General features: G+C 39.7%; 1 protein-coding gene across 15 annotated transcripts in view; it reads right to left on the bottom strand.

The window, feature by feature from the left end:
- PCNT (pericentrin) overlaps positions 1-21,132 on the bottom strand; it is a 91,721-nt gene that overhangs the window by 38,146 nt on the left and 32,443 nt on the right. For 10 of the 15 annotated variants that reach the window (XM_037396325.1, XM_037396335.1, XM_037396336.1 and 7 more), the window contains 12 exons: positions 19,994-20,570; positions 18,647-18,880; positions 17,626-17,790; positions 15,723-15,869; positions 14,089-14,240; positions 13,056-13,270; positions 12,373-12,584; positions 10,781-10,943; positions 9,552-9,695; positions 1,153-1,382; positions 588-707; positions 12-32 (listed from right to left, as the gene is read on the bottom strand). In XM_037396325.1, coding sequence (XP_037252222.1) covers positions 12-32; positions 588-707; positions 1,153-1,382; positions 9,552-9,695; positions 10,781-10,943; positions 12,373-12,584; positions 13,056-13,270; positions 14,089-14,240; positions 15,723-15,869; positions 17,626-17,790; positions 18,647-18,880; positions 19,994-20,570 — 2,380 coding nt within the window. The remainder of the gene's footprint in view (positions 1-11; positions 33-587; positions 708-1,152; positions 1,383-9,551; positions 9,696-10,780; positions 10,944-12,372; positions 12,585-13,055; positions 13,271-14,088; positions 14,241-15,722; positions 15,870-17,625; positions 17,791-18,646; positions 18,881-19,993; positions 20,571-21,132) is intronic. The other 5 variants (XM_037396328.1, XM_037396339.1, XM_037396340.1 and 2 more) reach the window with 3 other exon arrangements.

The following is a 21,132-nucleotide window of genomic DNA, read 5'->3' as shown; positions in this document are numbered from 1 at the left end:
GTTTTCCATACCTGTAGAATCAATTCATAGTTCTGTATAATGTTCATGGAGGGGGGGGGGGGGGACCACAAAAATAAAAAACCAATAGTTAATATTTGAAACCAAGCATCAAGCAAATGAACATGTGAAAAAAAGGACTGACTTACAAACTTAAATAGGACAAGGCATGCAGACAAAGAACATTTTTTGTATTATAACGGCTAGAACTGGAAAAAACAAACACATTTACAACCCAGAAATCATCCCTCAGGTGTGCTCTGTAGAGCGGAGTGCCTGTATTGTTGTCCTCCTCGACGAATTTAAACCAGACTCGTAGGCTGTGAAACTTCTTTGTAATGCACATACACTATTTCTTATGGAGATGGAAAAGAAATATTCTAAGTTCACTCCCACTGCCTAAATGTAGTCTAGTCAGCTAGGGGAAAAACTGCAATCTGAGTGACAACAGAAGAAAAAAAAAAAATAAAAAAAAAGGGGAAGGGGGGGGGGAAGTGTCTCTCAAGAGCCAGTCCCCCAAGACAATACAGGTTTTCATATTTAATTGTAGTAAATGAACTCCTTTGGCCGTTAAGTTTGATTTTACTCACCCTATATTCTCTGGGCTCTCCTGAAGTCTGTGATTTTGCTGAAAGTTTTAATTGTTCTTCCAGTTTCTGAATTTCCTGCTGAAAATCATCACGTTCATGTTCCCTTTCAATAGCTTGCTCCTATAAACCCAATGAAAGATAATGAAAATCTTCTTTAAGAAACTTTGCATTTCATTAAAGTATTGAGTACAAGAAAAACTTGGGTTTTGTTTTTTGTGGTGAAGAAACTATGATCACTTAAAAATAATTAAGATCTTTTAGTAGTCCTGAAAGCATAGTTAAAATTACAGGGAAAGAAAGAAAACACAACACCTTTTTGACTCCAATGTACATACAAACTATAATTAGCAATTAATAGAAAGGAAAAAATATCCTGTAATACTACAGAAAGGGAATTTAAAAACTATTTTTTTTTTCTTTTACAACACTGAAATATCAAGGTCTTAATTTCAAACAAAACAGACCATATCCCATTATAGGAATCATCTTTCACATCTCAGTCACAAACTAGGAGGGATATTTATCACCTCAAAAACCACGGAAATGTGGTACCAAGCTTACTTACATCCATGAATTGCCGCTGGTTTTTGAGCTGTTTTTCAAGAACTTGAATCTGCTGCTTTAATTCAGCAACCTCCAATAACTGCGTAGCCAGGTCTTGGTTACTATGCAGCTGTTCTTCCAGTTCCACCTCCAAAACTTTCATTTGAGAGCGTAAGTTGGAATGGTCCTTTTCTGCCTGACACTGAAGCTCTAACTTCTCCTTTGCTAAAAATTCTACTTCCTTGAGTAGACCTGAATAAGAACACAAAAATAACAACTAAGTTGTCAGTGCAGGGTACAAAAATCAAATAGAGGTTGAGATTAAATTCAGGTACTTTGGAATAGCATCAAAACCAAAGGAAAAAAAAAAGTCTCCTGAGATGGCCTCTTAAGAGACACAAAAGCAAGTCTGATACTTGACTGCCCATTGTGTCTCTGAAAGCCATCTCTGATAAGACTACTGTAGAACGTAGTCAAGGAGGACATGAGCATCTGTTCTCCACCCCCAAAGTGAATCCTGGATGGAGATATTCTGGGCACATAGAAAGCTTTCACCTTCACCCCTGGAGACCTCACAATTCCAGACAGCCTCATCTCACTTGACCAGGAGTTCTTCAAATTCCCTCCCTAGATCCCTGCCCTCTCAACCCTGGTTCCACACTCTTCCTGTCCCAGAGGCTCTTTCCAAACCACACCAGATCTTCAATCCTCCAAGTTCATTCCATTCCAAATGTGCTCCATCCCTAGTTTAAGCCCCACACCCCACTGTTAGCCACCTAATCTCTCATACCCGTCCTTCCAACTGCCCCATCCTTCACTATTCTATCCTAGATCTTTGCCACCCCTTCCATCCCAAATTCCCATCCTACTTCAAATCTCCTCCTAATCAAGCAATCCGACACAGAATTCTCCATTTCTCCAAACTACCATGATGAGATTCTTCCTTAGCCCTCCAACATCCAGTCTCACATCAGCCTCTCAATTACTCCTCGTGCCACAATGAATACTGCTGCTGACGCCTACTACGTTGAGTTAGCAGCCAGTGCAGCTTTTCAGCGGCCACTGGTGCCCAGCCCTACCCTAAAGCTAGCTGCTATGAGAAAGCAAAGTTAATATTTATCTCTGAATCTGAGTGGGGATTAAAACCCAGAGAAAAATCACGCTTACAGAGAATGACTCTAGTTCTGAGGCTACAAAGGGAACACACACCTGGGGAAAAGATGGCACATATCTGCCATATACAGACTGAAAAAGAAATACCACAAATACGAAAACATGCATAGCTCAAGATTATTTAAGTTATCAAGAGCTAATTTATACTTACAAACTGCAATTTCAATCAGTTGGATGCACCGAATACACCGTTTAGGAGACCCACACAGAGACTCTACTGTGAGTGCACTCAGAGCAAAGCTATTTTAACGTGGATAAAGCCAAGTAACCTGAACATGAAAACAGAAATCTGGCTATTTAGTATTTAAAGCAAGGTCCTACAAGAGCTCATTATTTTATTTTTCAAATGTCCCATTATTCATCTTAAATGTTTTCAGTCATAGAGAAAAAGGTAAGAGGCTATGATTCCAACAAGGACCTTAACTGGTCATCCAGCCCAGTTCCCAGAACGGGACAATTCCCTTTTCCAAGCATGATCAACAAAATCCACATGATTTCTGACCTAACACCATTTTAAGCTGCTGTTACAAACCTTCAAAAACAAAAGGTGACGCCACAGCCTCCTTACAACATCTTTTCTAGTGCTCCACTATCTACAGGTATTTAATTACTTTTCTAGACACTTTAAAATATGCCAAGAAACACAAACATTTCTATGTTCATGCTTAAGAGAATAAGCATCACAAGCTTAGAACGATGCAACAGCATTTACAGTAGGCATTGAGGAAAACGTCACCACAGCAAGGATCGCTAAACAGAACGTACAGGGACTAGGAAGTCTCTGTCTCTGGAAATTAAAGAGGCTGGACAAAGAGAAATAAGTAGATTCTCTTTTGAGACAAAGATATGGACAAAACAAGCTCTCGAGGACTACAGCAAGCCTGTGATTCCATGGGTTAGTCACCCTGGTCTCTTACTGCAGCAGCTAGGCTTCCCCTACATTAAGGCAATATTAAAATACACAAGATAAAACTACGAGGTTAATGGAGCAAAAGAAAACTTAGCCGATATGGAATAGTACCAGAATCTTTAGCCATATACTAGGCACCCATGGTAGCTTTTGAAACCAACTGAAATGAACACAAAATTGCTTATTGGGCACTTGTATGTTACGCATCACGAAGAATTCATGTACATTGTCAATATGAGAGCACGACACACACCAGCTGAAGGAAAAAACCATTTTGTTTCATAGTCACACTAGACAACATGTTAAAAGCCTTCCCCTCCCTTACACACAGGTACACTGGCACCAGGCTTCTCTTGCCATTTTAAGTTTGCAAATAGTAAATACAAATCACAGGATTAATAGAGGACTTTGAAGAACTTGCTGGAGATCTACACACAGACTACAGTATCTCAAAAAGCTCTAGTTCTCGTAGTACTTTCTACCTTTGAGTAGACATCTACATTTCAACTACATTGTACCCCAGGCACTAATCTTGCAAACTAAACAGTTACCAAGACCGCTCTCTCAGATGCCTACATAATAACAGCTGTGCAATCTCTGTGCCACATCCTAGCACTGTGCTAAATAATCACATACACAAAGCTTCAAGTTTCCTCATCAAGTGCTCACTGAGTCACGGATGTCACTGAGGTTCTGGCAGAATGGTCCGTGAAGAGCCTCCCACGAAGGAATTTCTCTCACAACCCACCTGGAGCTGTAATAGCCAACTGCCAGCCTGAGGTGCAACGCAGCAAGTTATCCGAGGCTGAAACACAGCCCAGAAGAAAGCCAGCACCAGCCTGACTTCTGATAGGAGACCGACCCCCAGCCGTAGCTGCACCACAGAGGATCTCTTTTACCAAGCACTGTGTTTTGGCAGGCAGGAGGTGGGAATAAAATAACGTTCTGGTCGCTTACACACGGTATGCAGAGAAGGGCAGGTATAGCGTGTACAGATCAACGTGCACCCATGGGAAGGGCACACGTGTAGAGTGGCCCTCTGTGAAAAGAGCCGACTTTTGTGAAAACAAGCACAGAAATTTTTCCTTCTATATCCTAAGAAACATGGTCATTAACAAGTTGAAGGCTGCTTTTTAAGCTTCAAAAGGAACACTATTCTTTTCTGACGAACAAAATACCAATTAGCTAAAACTAAACTAAAGCGTCACCTCCTCAGACAGAAACGTAAGTTAATGAAAAAAAGCAATTAGGCTAACAGATTTTACATAGAATTGAAAATGTTTCATGGAAAGCAGGTATCAAATTTCGGCAAGTTCAAATAAGTGTAAGTTTGCTTGAACAATGATTTTTTTTTTTTAAAGCACATGTTCCCCAAGTGTATAAATATCATTTCAAGCAACATTAATAGAACATCAATCACAGGTTTGTTTCTTTGTAGGGACAAGCCTGCTATTTTATTAATGCTAACTGAGATCATGCAATTCCACTTCAGTAAAGCCCCAGCACACTCCTCCCCACTCCCAAAACCATCATTAGCAAATGCCAAGCTCCATTCTAAGTGCATTTTATTAGCAAGGCCATTCTACTCACATTAGTGCTCCACATCAAAAAGGGGAGGAAGCATCAGCTTTTCAAGGAAGAAGCCATGTCAATCAACTCCAAACAATATGACTTCTATTTATTATATTTTCCACATACTACAAACAACTCCAAGCCAGAGGAAGAGTACTACTGATGGCTGGGATGGGAGAAAGGGGATGAATTTCAGGGCTTAGCACTTGCAGCAAATGCAAACTGTTCAAGTTCTAATGAGCTGCTGGCAAGAGCGGGCCTGCAGCTACTGGGAGAACGCCAATCCTCAAATGCACTCCAACCAGCTAGGTTAGACATTCCCTCTCACTGAGCCAGCAGCACCAAATTTCAGGACAGTGAGGTGGTTACCAAAAGTACGATAAATAAAAATAGTGTTTGAGGGAGATCTGAATGGACAGAAGGAATAAAGACATAGTAATGGACAAGACAACCCAGTACAGCTTTTTAACTCTAACAGGAATTTACCTAGACAATTCTTTTTTTATTCACCTGAGGGACTTTGTTTACCCACCTCACACCCTCTAGGGGAAAAGAAAAAGTCTAGAAACAAGAGGCAGTGAATATGCAAGAGAACACATTTACAAATATAGATGTGCATACAAATAAAATTAATCTAAAAACATGAAGGAATTATATTTTGAGTACATAATCATCATCACGGCAGCTATGAATTTATCACATCTAAATGTTAGCTACTCAGGAGTTAACTATGCTTTGGTTTAGGAGGGGTAAGAATGTCTCTTTCAATTTGGCATTTCAAACTTTCAACTTCAGCATCAGACAGTATAAAATTATACTGATTCTTCTTGCTTGTTTTTGGCTTTGTCTTTCTTCCCATAACAGGCCTTCCTTACCATTCTGCTCTCTTCTTTTTTCTCATCTACCTATCCGTTCAATTGCATTTCTCTAGTCTCCCTTAGACTTCCTTCAGTTCCTGGTGTATGTTTTTTAGCTCACCCTTTCACATCATTTCAAATATTTTTCCCCCCTTTAAATTAATTTAATAATTTTGCAGCCCACTGCGTAGCATTAGAAGTTCAAAGCTACAACCTACTCCATCCTCTCAAAAGGAAAATGAAGTTGGCAAACATCAAGATAATGGCACAAAGCACTTTAAGCCTAATGACAGCAAAACTTTTTTTCCCTTAAATACTTTGATCAGCAAATTGAATGTTCTTAGTTTTAGTTGTTTTCTGATGCATCACAGAAGTCATAACTTTTTTTTGCCAGGATATTCATAATCCCAGTAATTTGTTTGGCCTATTTATGAAGTACTATTCCTCTTTGTTAAAATAAAATTAAAACTACCATTTCATTCACTCAGTGTTATAGCAACACAAACCAGAAAAAAACCACACATCATTACAAACCTGAACCTTCTTTTTGTGCTACATTAGCAATAGGTGTTCCTAGAAATCAAAACACACAGACATGTACAAAACAAGAACGGGACATTGTGATCCATTCCATCTTCTAAATCACTAAAAATTCATATATAATACAGATAGTTCCTACCTTTCATTTGGCAAAAATGCATTTCATCTGTATTATCACTCAAAGCTCCTGATGACATGTGTTGATCCATGCCTGTAATTGGACTGGAACTACTACAGAAATGGTTTTACATTATAACCATACACGTTTGTTGCAACATTCTTGGCTAGTCATTTATGCATTTTCTAAGACAATCAATATTCTCTTTTTGCAATTTTCCCCATAGACAGATAGAATAATTACTGCCTCAGACCCCACTTTTATTTCCTGGCAGGAGACTCAAGACAGGATACAGTCCAGCAGGACTCACTGGCACAGACTTACAGACTCTCTAATCTGTCATACATTTCCACGACACACAGATGTACTTGTGTTCAACAATATCACAGAATGATTTTGTGTTTCCTGTGGGACATTGCTCAATGACATAATCACTGTTGTAAAGCAAGCACAACATGCATTTAGTTTCAGTTACAGCCCCCAGATCTGTTTATGTTCTCCTGTCTCTCCCCTGAGGGAGAGAGGTCTTCACCCACCTCCTCTTCCTCTGCTTACTGGGGCAAATGAGTGTGGGCTCTGTAAGCCAGCACAATCTGCAAGAGACCACTAACCAATTTTCTGTTAAGGCAATAGGAAGTTATTATTAAGATGCCATTATGAGAGGTCAGAGACAGACACAACTTAACACTAACAAATGCATACTATACTTTTTAATAGGGCCAGTAGCGATAGGACAAGGGGTAATGGCTTTAAACTAAAGAGAGTAGATTCAGACTAGGTATAAGGAAGGCATTTGTTATGATGAGGGTGGTGAGACACTAGCACAGGTCGCACAGAGAAGTGGTAGACGCCCCATCCCTGGAAACATTCAAGGTCAGGTTGCACGGGCTCTGACCAACCTGATCTAGTTGCTGGTGAAAGGGCTGGAAGGCATGTGGTATGAGGAACATCTGAGGACTCTGGATTTGTCTAGTTTGGAGCAAAGGAGGCTGAGGAGCTACCTCACTGCTCTCCACAGCTGCCTGAGGAGGGGACACAGAGAGGGAGACGCTGGTTTCTTTTGCATGGTATCTGGTGATAGGACATGTGGGAATGGTTCACAGCTGCACCAGGGGAGATTCAGACTGGACATTAGGAAGGATTCTTTACTGAGAGGGCAGTCAAAACCTAGAAGAGGTTTCCTAGAGAGCTGGTCAATGCCCCAAGCCTGTCAGTGTTTAAGAGACATTTGGACAACGCCCTTAATAACGTGCTTTAACTTCAGGACTGACCAAGAGTTGTCAGGCAGCTAGAGTAGACAATTGTTGTAGCTCCTTTCCAACTGAAAATACTGTATTCTGTTCCACTTGAAAATGTCCCTGCTCACTGCAGGAGGGTTGGACTAGGTGACCTTTAAAGGTTCCTTCCAACCCAAACCATTCTACGATTCTACGTAGAACATAAGCATTTTGATTGCACTGTATTTGAAAGGCCCAGTGCAGAGCCAAAAGGAAGAACATGGAAGGATGGTGGTCCACAAGAGCAGGACAGTGGTAGCGTCAAGATTCAGAAGAGAGGTGAAGAGCAGCAAGGTGAAGAGAAGATGAGATGGGGTAGAGAAGAGAGGCAGGCAAGAGTTACAGAGGAATGATACAGTAGGGCTGAAAGGCAGGAGTCTACAACAGAGGCTCCTGAGAAGAGGACAGATAATTGCAACGTACAGACAGTGTCCAGTCAGACACATCCCTCCTGTAACACTTAGGTCTATACCCTGAAACCTAGATTCTTTACATTCCTCTACTACTGACAATGGAGAAATTCACTAGAAAATTCTTTCCTGCCGTCTTCATTTCTGACCTAAGCATGCACTATGTACAACTACCTGTCACATAGTCTGCTCAGGCAGTAAAGGAAACGTAGTTGAAGGTGGCACTGTGGTGACATAGCTGAGGGCACTGTAAAGTTGGCATTAGCAGAAATGGAAAGGCAGTAATCCCAAATGATAAAATTTCTACTCAAGACAATACAGCGAAATTCACTTACAGAAGTACTACAACGTCATAAAGGCTGCAAATTCAAGAAGTTAAAGCTATATAATGCTATTTAAATGATTCACAGATTCATTAGTAAGAACCAGCATAACCTAATCTAGAGTTCCTGTGTAGTGCAAGTCACATAACATCTCTGAATTTTCTTTTGTGAATGCAAGAAGTATCTTACATGTAAGCCAGCTATATTACTGCGATTCTTCGGGATCTTAATTAAATCACTGCTGTCACTGCTAAAATGCATGCTCCTTCATTTGCAGTGTGAGTTATCACAGCACCAACTTCCACTCACTGAGTGTTACTAGACTCCATCCAGGATGTTGAAGTTCCCCACACCCTGTAATATCCCTCCCTACCCGCTCCCCATCTCCCCTGTTCCCTACAGGAGCTCCTTGTAGCTAACTTGCATCATAGTCACATACTCTGTGGGGCTGAGGGAGTGATGGTGTGAAGGAAGGAGTTGTGTAGATTTCTTATTTCGATCTACTTATCCGAGTTTGATTTGGTATTTCAGTGGCTGGCTGTGCCTAGCAGTGAGTCACCCTTCACATAAAAGATACGGGCCTCACTTTATCTTCTCCAACACTATTTCATTCAGCTTTTTCAACCCATATACTTTCCTTTAAAAACCTAAACAGACTTTGAGCTTGATCATTAAAATCTTCCCACGGTCACCCTTACTGATCACGTGCATGTGTTTTGACAGAACAAGGCTGGGGAGCAGGGGAAAAGCTTATGTATGAAACAAAGTATACTTCATCAGCACAATTTTTTCATAATACAAATTATCTCCCAGGAGTATTTCATTTCTTCCATCATTATTAAGCTATCTCCTTAGTCCTGGAAGCAGTGGAAAGCCTTGAAGCTCCAACTCTTCTCTGACTGTAGCATCAAATAACCAGCATTTCACTTATTAATTAGGTGTTAATTTGTTGCAACTAACTACCTGTAGTTAATACAAGCTTCATTTTCTGAGACACTTGCCATTAAGACTAAAACAATAGGTTTCACTAACAGGGCTACTGCCAAAGCAAAGAACCAGCTGCTTTATTTTATTTTCTGCTTTTAAAGGAAGACCCTGCTAACCTCTGTATCAGACTGAGTCATAAAACTAAGTCTCACTAAGTCATAAAACCACAGACTGATACATTACAGAAATGCTGCAGTGTTCCCTGACTGGAGACAATTTTGTCTTCCATTAACAGCATCACATCCACTCCTCACCAATAATTGCTTGCTCCTGGGTTAGCTCCTGGAAGCGTTCACGCATATTCTCCAGCTCCACAACAAGGCGACGTTCAGATTCTTCTTTCAGATTCAATGCCTCTTCCAGTGCAGCTTTTTCTGCAACATAGCCTTCAATAATGCCTAAAATCCCAAGTCAGAATGCAAATAAAGCAACAGAGAAACTCACCTGTTGGAAAAAAGCAGCTTGAAAACATGAGTAAACAATTTTTTGTAAACAGTGGAAGACAATATAGAAAGGAAGCAGCGCAAGGTGACTTAAATTTGCACTGTAGCTAGGCTTTTGGAAGTATTTGAAGGAATAAAATGTACCAGTTAATGTATTCCAACAGATGTTACGAGGCTGCCATGTCACAAAATGTCTCCAAACATGTAGAATATATATGGGGATTGGTAAGCCTTGATGACCTGGGATCACCTCACAACACAGGACAGCCTGACACATCCTCCGCTGGGGGCAGAGGTTCAAAGAAACAGATTCTCCAGAAAGTAAGGTCAAATTTAGATTCAGAGCACAAGAAATCCAGGAAAGATTCATAGAAAGGAAGGAAACAGGATTTTGGAAAGACTAAATAAGCCTAAAGGAGTACAACTGAAGAGGAATGGAAAGCAGATGCCATGATTAGGGAGAGAAGCTCAGCTTGAAGGACATGGAAACTCTCAAAGATTCTCCTACATAAAGATGAGGACCTCAAATAGTGATCATCACAAGGGGGAAGCAGACTGATGATATGCAGTCTGTGGCAGCGCTGAGATCAACAGCCTCAGCCTTTCTGTCTCTTCTAACAGAATCTCTTTATGGCTGCACTACCATCAAACATTGCTCTTGTTCATGTGGAACCCTTCCAAGGTCAGACAGGTGGGCTGATTTACACTGGGAGTATATTTTCTTTTCAATAATCCAAGCTCCCATGTTTAGACATGCAGGAATGCAAACTGCTGTCTGAAAAATTATGATATTTTTCACATGCAGTCAGTGTTGTAAGTATAGGACTAGGCACGATCACATTGGCCCCAGGGAAATGCACGAAGAGAATTAAGTAGTACATTTGCAAGAGAAGACCCCGCTTAGCAATCTGAAATGCAGAAATTGGATTATAGACAGGCAAATCAACAACAAAAGACACAGAAAGCATATCATAAATATTTGGAGGAATGGGCTATGAATAAGTTATACTGAAATCTCTATATTGGTTTCTTTGTCTTACCCTCTGCTTTATGAAGCTCTAGGGCCAGCTGATTCTTGGCCTCACTCTCCTCGCTGAGGCACTCCATTAGTTCCTGGTGCTGACTAACCACGTGGGCAGTTTCCTGATTTCGGCGGCTGAATTCTTCTTCAAATTGCACATGGTTCTCATGCATTTTCTCTAGCTAGAAGTAAACAATTTCCCCTAGCATCAGATCGTGGACGCACATGCAATGTAATAATACTACAGACATTTAAACAAAAAGCTTCTTAATTTTTTTATAACATTTATACATTAAGGTCCAGGTTTTTAAGTTTCATTTTAGTACTAGGTTGACTTTGCTCAAAACACTTGGACATTCTGGTGACTCTCTGTACTCACATACCTGTATTTTTGCCACAAATCTTCCTTCGGCACATAGGTTTCCTTACTCTGCATAAAAAAAGATACCTCCCTGTTGGCTAAACTGCTCAGCTTGACACTTCTTGAGCCACTTGACATTCAGAGCATCCTTAAACTCTTCAAGAGACTCAGGCATATGTAATAGACAGTGACATCATCAGGTTTCCAAGGTATGGCCCCAGTTCTCTGAGACTATGTATCTTGCATTCCTACATGCAATGTCTCAAGTTCAAAGAAAATGACTAAGGCAGCCCCACTCCCATTTAGTTTATATTTAGCTTATCCAGGTGGACAGAACGTTTCACAGATGTAAGCAGAATATGCTTGAATACAGCTGATGAAGGTGACCTAGAACGTAGATCTGCCACGACTTGGCCAGGTGCTTCAACCACAGTTAGCTACATGCCAGAGGAACCAGCATCAGTACCCAAAAGTACAAAGTTAAGCACCTCATTCTGGGAGGTACTTCTAAGATGGTGAATATCTATCTCACACATACGCTTATCTCCGAGTTGCACAAAATACCTGACGAGAAGATGGAATTTCAGACAAATTCCTTCCCTTCACATTTTCTCTTAAATTAGGGGCTTCCTTACTCAACAAGCTAATTACTGTAGTACTAAATGCTATTCTCTAAATGCATACAGTACTCAAGACATCTACCTCAGAATTACAGCTTCTCCTCCTAAAGCTGAATGACTATAGACACTGCAAGACTCAGTATGGAAATATTCAAATTCTTTTATGATATTGAGTTCAGCTCCTTTTATCACAATTAAACAGTATATAATTATAAAGGATGTTTGGTTGCTGCTACCTACATACCCCCCAAATATTTTAACACAGGACTATGTTTTCTTCAACCTACTAATCAATGTTGAAGCATTGATGTGAGATGCAATAAAAACCTCGCAAAAACATTTAACTCTTGGTCTCCAGAAGTTACCAAATGCATCTAAAATCTACTGAAGGCAATCAACTTATAAGTTGTTAAAAGTCTCATTAATAAGAAATGATCAAATAAGGGCAAAATCTTCACTGTAAGAAGCAGGGGATGCATATGCCTCCCTATAATGATAACTTGTCATGCATTCACACAGAATCTATTTCTTTTTAGTAGCCTGTCCTCCAGGGTGCTAAATACATAAGCCTTAGAGCAGATTTCAGATTTTCAGTATAATTACACATCTATACAGATTAAAGACTTTTACTTGTTCAGTTGATTCTGTAACCAGTTCCAGAAGTCTCTCCACTGCAGTGCGCAATCGATGACAAATTTTCTGTATCATTTCTTCATTTTCACATGCCAGTTCTGGCTTTGTAAAAACGCTTTCACATAAATACTGGCTCAACTCAGACCCCTCATCAGTCACTGGAGACAGCTGGTTGTGCTCTGTGAGAGTTTCATCAAGCAGCTCATCTACTGAAAACACACAAACTACTTAAAAGCACAGAAAAATTACACAGAATTGGCCACACAGATAACAACTGACATCAGACAGTGACATGGTTGGTCCTGAAGATGTATTACAAGGTAAAAACTTGTACACATCAATAACTCAATGTTGACATATCAAGACAGTCTTTCACAAGGTTTGAAAATATTGTGCTATACATCAGGGCCTAAAATTGCATTCACTGAGTTCATCTCTCCTGCTCTATATAATCTATTCTGCCGTCTCCAGCAACATTTTAGTAGTTGCACTATTAAAAGAATTAAAATGAAAGAACACTGACAGCCACTATCTTAACCATGGAGCAACTTTGAAAGAAACACAGAAAACACTGCAACAAGAGATAACCCCTTTCTGAAACCCTCCACAGAAAAGGAAAAGAAAATATATTTTTCAAGAACATGAATTGATTACATCCAGTTGTACAGATTTATACTCACCTTTTTCCAGGTGATGCTTTTCTTTGGCTTTGAAATACTGCATGAATCCCATTTCTTCCACAATACTCTGATGTTCTCTAGAATCTCCACAAGCCAGACTGTCATCAAGGCAAAGACCAATCTTGCTACAGGTAAGGTCCTCAATAGCTATTGTGGCCTTCACCAACTCCGTAAGCAATTTCAAAACATGCTGGTAAGAATCCTGCAGCTTTTTCCTAGAACAAAAGCATATTGAACACTTGAAAAATCGCATGCACTCAATTCAAAAGACACTTTTAACCTACTGAAAAACTGACAGCCTAAAATGGATGTCTTGCCATAGTCTGACAGTTATCAGTGAAGATTATTTAGATGACTCAGAAAAAACCAAGGTCAATTCACAGAGCAGGCTCAGCAAAAAAGCTCCGTCTTCTCCACAGGTAGATGGAGAGATCATACTACACTCACAAGCAGCTCAGGCTTGCACATCTGTGGAAGCACCAGTAGGGAGAACGCACCTACTATGTGACATCAAAATAACTAGGGGTGTTCTGGCAGAGTAGACAACAAAAACTGTATTTATGAAAACACTTTATTTTTAAGAAAAACATTAAAGCAGTTTCTGAAAGGTGAGAGAAGGAATTCTTCTAGAAGCTTACTCAGCATGATAGCTTCTCTAACCTACACATTCCAATGACAGATCACACCAGTCCACACTGCACTGAAAGGCTTCTGTGACCAAGAGGCTTTCTCCATTTACTAGCTTTTTCCAAGATTATAGACGGTGGAAACCCCAAAACACCAGTCTCCATCAGACCACAAGAAAAAAAAGAAAAAGAAAAAAATAATCTTGCTCTCCATATCAAGACAGGTTGGTAATTTAAAAAAAAAAAACCCACCACCTCAAAACCCCCTTGCAAATAAAACCATCATCCTACACTATTAATTTGAGCTGGCTTAATTTTGCCTAGTTATTGATTTCTTTATGAAAAGTGAGAAAAGCAGCAAAGGAAAACACAACTACTAATCATTATGTAACCCAAGACAGACAAACCTTTCATCCTTGGATTGCTCAATATCAGCTCTCAACATGGCTATTAAATTCCCTCCTTCTTCGTTTTCTCTGTCTCGCCGCTGAAGAAGTGTCTCCAGTTCAGAGTTGGTCTCCTCTATTTCATGGTTTAAAGACTCCACTTTCTTTTCCAGCTGTGCAAAATACAGTAACAATGCAAAGTCAATCATTTTGCCTAAACTAGGAACTTCACCTAATGATCTTATCTCCTTTATCACTTTCATATTTATCATTGTCTGCTGTTACGGAAATTTGCTTCTACAAATACTAGAAATGAAGGACAGCAGAAAGCCTAAAAATGAATTATTATTTTTTTAATTCTCCTTTTCTGATGTTGGTTTTGCTTCAGGGAGCTGCCTCACTTGCATTCACTCAGTGCGTACAAGCAATGCAAAAAAATTGTAAAAACTTCATGTCATACTTCAGTTTGCTCTTAGTTTGCTTTCATTGTTATGCTTCAAAGACACAAAGCAATGTCCTAGCACAGATTTTGACACTGTACCACAGAAACCTGAACAGCAACCTGATCCAGGATCAGTGCCAGCTAATTTTCTTCTTTGCTTTGTAAGCCCTGCCTGAAAACAAGTTTCTAGATAACTGCCTTCTCACCTCATATTTATATTTTCAGATGACACCTCTATCCCATTAAAATATATAAATATATGTATATATCCTCCGCGACCTTCTTTTGCTGCCAAACAGTTCGGTACTATTTTGTTATAAACTTTGTCTCTTAACTAAGCCAACAAATTAGTCAAAGCATCTGTTTGGGAAGAAACTCTGCAAGGAAAGAAAAGCATTCTACTCCCACACCAAGTTGCTCACCCCTCATCACATCCTGCATGAACAGCAGGAAACAGTAATACATTTCTTCTAGTAGGGGAAATTCTTAGTGTTACTCTCCATTTTTCCACTGAACATAAAGGCCTAACAGAACAGTCTAATATACCAAATTTACATTTTGGTCAGAGCTTTCTGAATGGTGAGATAAGACGTTAATGTATTATTTCATTGTATCTTCTATTTTGAAAACTCAAAGCTATTATTTTAACGATTGAAAAAGAACTTGATGTTTCTAAACTTCTTAATTAACACAGATGCCTTTTCGAAGCTGTTTATAATGCTTTCTGGGTAAACTAGATTCAACTTAGATATATGCTTTACAGGAGGCGTAAAGTTGGGCAAACTAAGATTATCTTTGCTACTTGTGGATCCACACTTCCCATTTGCCTGTCACTTCCTCTAAGTTACAGGTCAGCTGGTCTAACAAAAGCTACTAGAGCACATGGAAAAAAATAAATTGACACAGATGGCATCAATATACAGACCACAAAAAGGTAAGCATCCAGCATTCTCTTATAAAGCAGCATTAATCTCCCTGAGAAATGGCCGAAGACTCATTTTCAAGCTGATCCCCAGTTTCAATTTCCATATTACTGCTGCAGCACTCCAACTCAGAGACAGAGCCCATCATAGATTACACCTCGAAAACTAGTGATCAAAAGAATGATACACACAGGTCCTCTACATAAATCTTGAGAAAGCTGTGAGCACTGTGCTAAAATAAAATCACAAAACCACATACATTTAAAATCTAGGTTTAATTTTGCACGCACCTGGATAATTATTGCTGCTTTTTCCTGCAGCTGGGCTGATAACATCTCCTGTTCCTTTTGGTGAGCAGCTAGTGCTTTCTCCCTGTCCTGAAGCAACATCTGCTCCTTGTCACGTAGTGATGCTTTTTTTTCAGCTTCAAATTCGTCCTACATAAGTCACATATACTTTGATTTACAGAGAAACAACCCCCAAAAAACCCACAACCAACCTCCCCCATGCATTTTTTCCTCTTCCAATGTGCACAGTTAACACCCCCAAATCAACAAAATTATGCAGAAACTATAATTTAAAAACAGTTAGGTAGGTACAAGAACTATCTGAATGCGCTCACTGAGACCTGGGTCACTTCAGACTGCTGAGATAGCGATGAGGAACAGAAAACAGGTAAGTCAAGAGAGAGATGGACAGAAGCCACTTTAGAGCAACTGCAAGTAGTACAACATGCATAGTACTCAGTTTCACATAGGAGGAATGATTTACCAGAACAGAACTAAAATCTACAAGGTAGATTTACATGGCTAAATGATCTAGAAGCTATTAAAGCAGATCTCACCTTTAAGTGCTCTAAAGCACTCTAAAGGAAGGGATTATTAGACATCCCCCACTCCTGCATCAGCAAATAAGGGAGGTGAAAGAAGGTCCTGGGATACCTTCCCAAAAACACTAAAAAGAACCCTGATTAGTAATTATTTCTGCAACACCAGAACCGAGAAATTATCTAAATCACAGTATAAAAAAAACTTGTGCAATTTGACTTATGAACACCGATATGCTCCAAGGTGATAGGTGCCTTTTTTTTTTTTTTCCCATTGGTAAGTTAACAGCTTTTCCCCAGGTCATGAAATAAGACTTCAGAGCAGAACATTGGCAGCCCTTGCACTGAGCTCTCAAACAGCAGAGTGCTTAGCAGTTCGCAAGATCAAATGAACAGACACAACAGAGTATGAGGACTTTCCTTAACCAGTACAGAAAACTTGTTGACAAAGTCTCTGAAACAGCCTGCCTATTCTTCTCAGAAGCAATGCATTCACTAAAAGAGCATGTCAGACTGCAAAGGGGAACTCTGAATGCCTAAAACCTGCTAGGGGAGGCAGAGGGGAAGAAAGCAACAAAACTGGCTGGTATGAAGACAACCACATAATTGATCACGGGGGAAGCAGGCAGGGGAAGGCTCATTGTAAAAACCTGTAGCAGACCAGGACACAGCTCAGCCTGACATTGCAAAGAGATCCAGTCAGTCTCTCCTGGGACAAAACACTGGTCATCAAGTTAATGAAGAGGGGAGAAAAAAAAAAAAAAATAAAGACAGCCGTACTAGCTATAGAATTACCCCTGGCAAAATTTCAGTTGAAAGAGAAGTTTCCAGTGTTCCAAATGCTAACTAAAGTACCTAGGCAGCACAAGAGAGAGAAAAAAGAGGAATCACTTCTGGGGTGTATGCATAACAGCCAGTCCAGTCCCAGCTTCTGTGGACTGAAGGCTAGGGTTCAGCTGAGGACACCAATGCCAAATATACCTCCAGCAGCTTTTCAGGATATATTTGTGTCCTGTTTCAAAAGACAGCTGCACCATACAGAGAGAGGTCAAAGAATGACCAGGAGCCCACAAAAGGCCAGGGGCAGGAAACAGAAATTTTCTGCACATCTGCAGCATCCACTTTTAGAGGTTTGTGCAAGTTTTCGGAACCCGAGTCCCATCTCAGGTTGGAGCACTGACAGGAACAGTAAAGATCTGTTGAATTCTTTCAAAGAGAAGCAAATAGATTACATTGTGAAGCAAGGAAGAGATCTAACTCAGGTTGTCATCTGAGAGTCATACAGCTGAAGAACAAAAATGCATGTTCTTTTTCAGCAAAACACGCTACCAGTGTGAACTCTGAAGTTCACTTTAATCAGACACTACCTTCAGCTGTGCAATCTGCTGTTCAAGCAGTACCTCCGACTGACACTTTAGCAGCTCAATCTCTTCCTGGAACTGAAGCTGCTGCTTCAATTTTACCTCCTCAAATTGAGTCAGAAGAGCTGTTCGTGCAGTTTCTACTTCAGAGGCCAATGCAGAAGCATACATCTGCAGACAAGTAAGTAATATAAAACATTTTAGCCATAGTGTTATAATTAAGGTAAAACTAAAACCAAACGCAAACCAAACCATCAAACTCTCAAGACTATTTTCACTATAGTTCTCTCCAATCCTCAAGGTCATACAGAGCTGCTATTTATCATCATGCTGACTATAGAAGAAAGCAAGTTGATAAAAACAGGTAGGAAGCAACCAGGCATTAGGTGCCAAGTATCTCCTGTATTCATGAGACCATTAGGTCAGACTAGCAAAGCACTCCCTACTTGTTCTTTCCAACAGACACTTCCCTAAGAGAAATTCAAAGAAATAAGCAAGAAATAGGGGGAAAGAAACACAGGGAGAGTGTATTTCGTTAAAATGTGATTTCTCTTGTTCATATGGGATTAAGCATTACACAGCTATATTTAGTGCATTATCCTATGGAATACAACAAAGAAGTCCACCAAAAATATCACAGAAAGGTTCGGGGTTTTATTTGTGCATTTGTGTTTTTTTCTATTATCCTCTTTAACAGTCACTGCAGTCATCAGAGTGAAATCCTGTTTCTGGATTAAAGGGCTTAAAAATTTAATAATCATGAAAGCTTCCCAGAACACAAACAAAACTACCTTCCCAGGCAAGCTATTCTTCCAAAAGTCAGGAGAGTTTGCTATGCACTCCAGCCAACTGGAAATCATTACCAGCTCTAAGGCCTGATACTCCAAAAGAACGCAGGAGATTGTATTACCTGGTGCACCTCACAAAAAACATTTAGCATTTAGGTTTGAGGCAAAGGCGCACCAGAGATGAGGGAGTCATTTGGCACACCATCCAATTTTCAAATTATTAAGTAAAATATTCTGACCTCTTGCTCACGTTCATGCTGTACTTTTAGTTTCGCCAATTGTTCTTCCAGTTCCCTGCAGTACTCTTCCTTATGTTTCTTAATTTCTGCCTCACGAAGATCCTGAACCTCTTGGAGTGCTTTTCTATGCTTTTCCTCCATATCCAATACTTCCTTATGCAATATGTCCAGGGCCAGACGTTTTTCTTCTTCCAGCAACCTCCTTTGATTTTGAAGAGCTGTGTTCAAATCATCCTGTTTAAGCGTTAATTAAGAAAGGGGAGAAAAAAGTAAATACAAATACCTTTGTAACCCACTGAAAAAGTCCACGTCATGCTGTATTAAAGCTTTTTAAGTAAACAGGAACAATATTTCCTCACAAATAATAAGCACACTTACATATCATTGAAATTTAAATTATATTTCATATCTAGTAGAAGCTTCGTAAATCCCCTACTTATTCGTCTATCCACAAGCCCACTCCCCATCAGCACTATCTTCAACTTTTTTCTTTTTGAAGTTCTTTACAATCGAAAACAACTGAAATGCAGATTTAAGATCAGGCAACAAAGATAGGACAGAAGAAAAAAAAATACCTACCTTTTTCCCCACAGGACCTTACTCTTAGCCTTTGTGGGCAAAAATCAACACATAATCATAACTTTGGGAACAGGCATGGTGACAGACAAGTCTGAAAAAAACAGTGCATCCCTCTCTGGAAGGCTCTGAAGTTTTACCAATGAGCTAAGCCTTCTTACCTCTTTGACTCAGAAAAGCCTCGGGATCATTTTTTGCCCATCTGATCTCTAAGAGAGCTCGAACTTCTTGCTCCATCAAGAGTAAAGCTACTGACTTCTGCTAAAGGCCCTAAGACAAGATATGCTCATCCCAAAATCCCATCTGGGACCTTTAGAGTTACCTTTCTTCTATTCCTCTAGAGACTGTGCTACTTAGGGATGGCATTTAGATTCCTAAAGATGTAGCTTAACCTATAGAATTACGTTTGCTTTGTTCTGATCACTTCTGAAGAATAACACAGTTAACCATCTAGGCAGAGAAGCTCCGAGTCACAAAATGAAGACCCTCCAATCCAAATTATGTTAAAAATATTTACCTCATTTGTACCTTTTCCACACATTAAGATAGAAAACTCATTAGTCTAAGCATCCGTGGGGAGGGAGCAACAGACAGACTTAATTTTCAGCTTCACGACAGTTTCCTATTTCGGTTCACAATATGGTCACACACAAGTGTTAGAGCTGGCACAAAGAAGTTTGTAGATATACACCCCAAGAACAAAGGAGAACGTGATCTCACATAACGTACCACGAAATTTCACCTTCTGCGCAAGTTTTCTTTCTGACTCACCTTATGAGCTTCTTCTGCTTCAGCAGCTATGGCTTTAAGTTTTTCCATATGAGCAGTAGCTAGCTCAATTTTCAAATTATTTTGGGAAAGCCGAAGTTCTTCGGCATGCTTTAATTTTAACATCTCTATCTCCTGAACCAAGCGCGCTTGATCCATTTTGTCCTTTTCATGGAGCTGTTCTGTGTGCTGCAGCTGTAGCTTCTCAAGAGCCTGACTGTGTTCATCTCTTATATTCTGAATTTCAGATAGGTAGGACGACTCCAAAGAATCCAGATTTGATAAGTGTTTAGCCTCCAACTCATCAATCTGTGCCTGATGCTTTGTCTGTAGTTCAGCAACACAAGCTTCAAGTTGAATCTGATGCTTACTTTCTAGTGTAGATTTAAGTGTCTCAATTTCAGCTTGGTGCTTTGTCTGAAACTCAGCTGTAAGAGACAAAATTTGCTGCTTATGCTTCTCCTGTAACTGTTGACTTTGGACTTCCAGTTCATCAATGTGTTTCTTCTTCAGTTCTTGAAGAAGAACCTCTTGCTCAGTTGTGAATTTCTGAGTCATAGCTTTGTGTTCCTCCATAAACCTATATTATTTCCAAGAAAGTTCAGAGAATATTGTCAAAAAGGCACTGTTTGTTTTTTTAAAAAATTGAACTAATAAATGAAAAATCAAAGAAAAATAAGTAGGCTTTACTTAACCTCCACAAATTTTACTTTATGTTTCAAAATACGCAACTCACTCAAAGCAAGCCTCAACAATTATTTCAAAGTTACATACTTAAAAGTTTATGCAATGTCACTTGGTAGTATCTGGTCATTACTAGGTAGACTGGCATCCCTATTAAATTACTAACACAGAGCAACATACAAACACTCTTCACTCTGAGAAAATACTGCCATATGAAAGCATCTAGGACATGGTATATACGTTGTCTACATCTCAAATGTGATGTCTGCACGTAAAACTACCATAAGAAATGTCTCTAACAATGTCTGGTTAAGACAAAAAAACCACTGTGGAAGTCTATGTGTGATATTTGAGGGCTCCTTCAAACTCATCTCAGCTCTCCGAGTTCTGCTTAAAGCTTGATGCAAAGATTTAGTACGACATGCTGCAATTTACTGTAATCATTAACTATAGTATTT

Source organism: Falco rusticolus, chromosome 8 (assembly GCF_015220075.1).
Source record: "Falco rusticolus isolate bFalRus1 chromosome 8, bFalRus1.pri, whole genome shotgun sequence".
In the NCBI taxonomy this organism is placed as follows: domain Eukaryota; kingdom Metazoa; phylum Chordata; class Aves; order Falconiformes; family Falconidae; genus Falco; species Falco rusticolus.
Note: the sequence above shows the minus strand (reverse complement) of the source record. Positions and strands in the feature narration are given on the sequence as shown.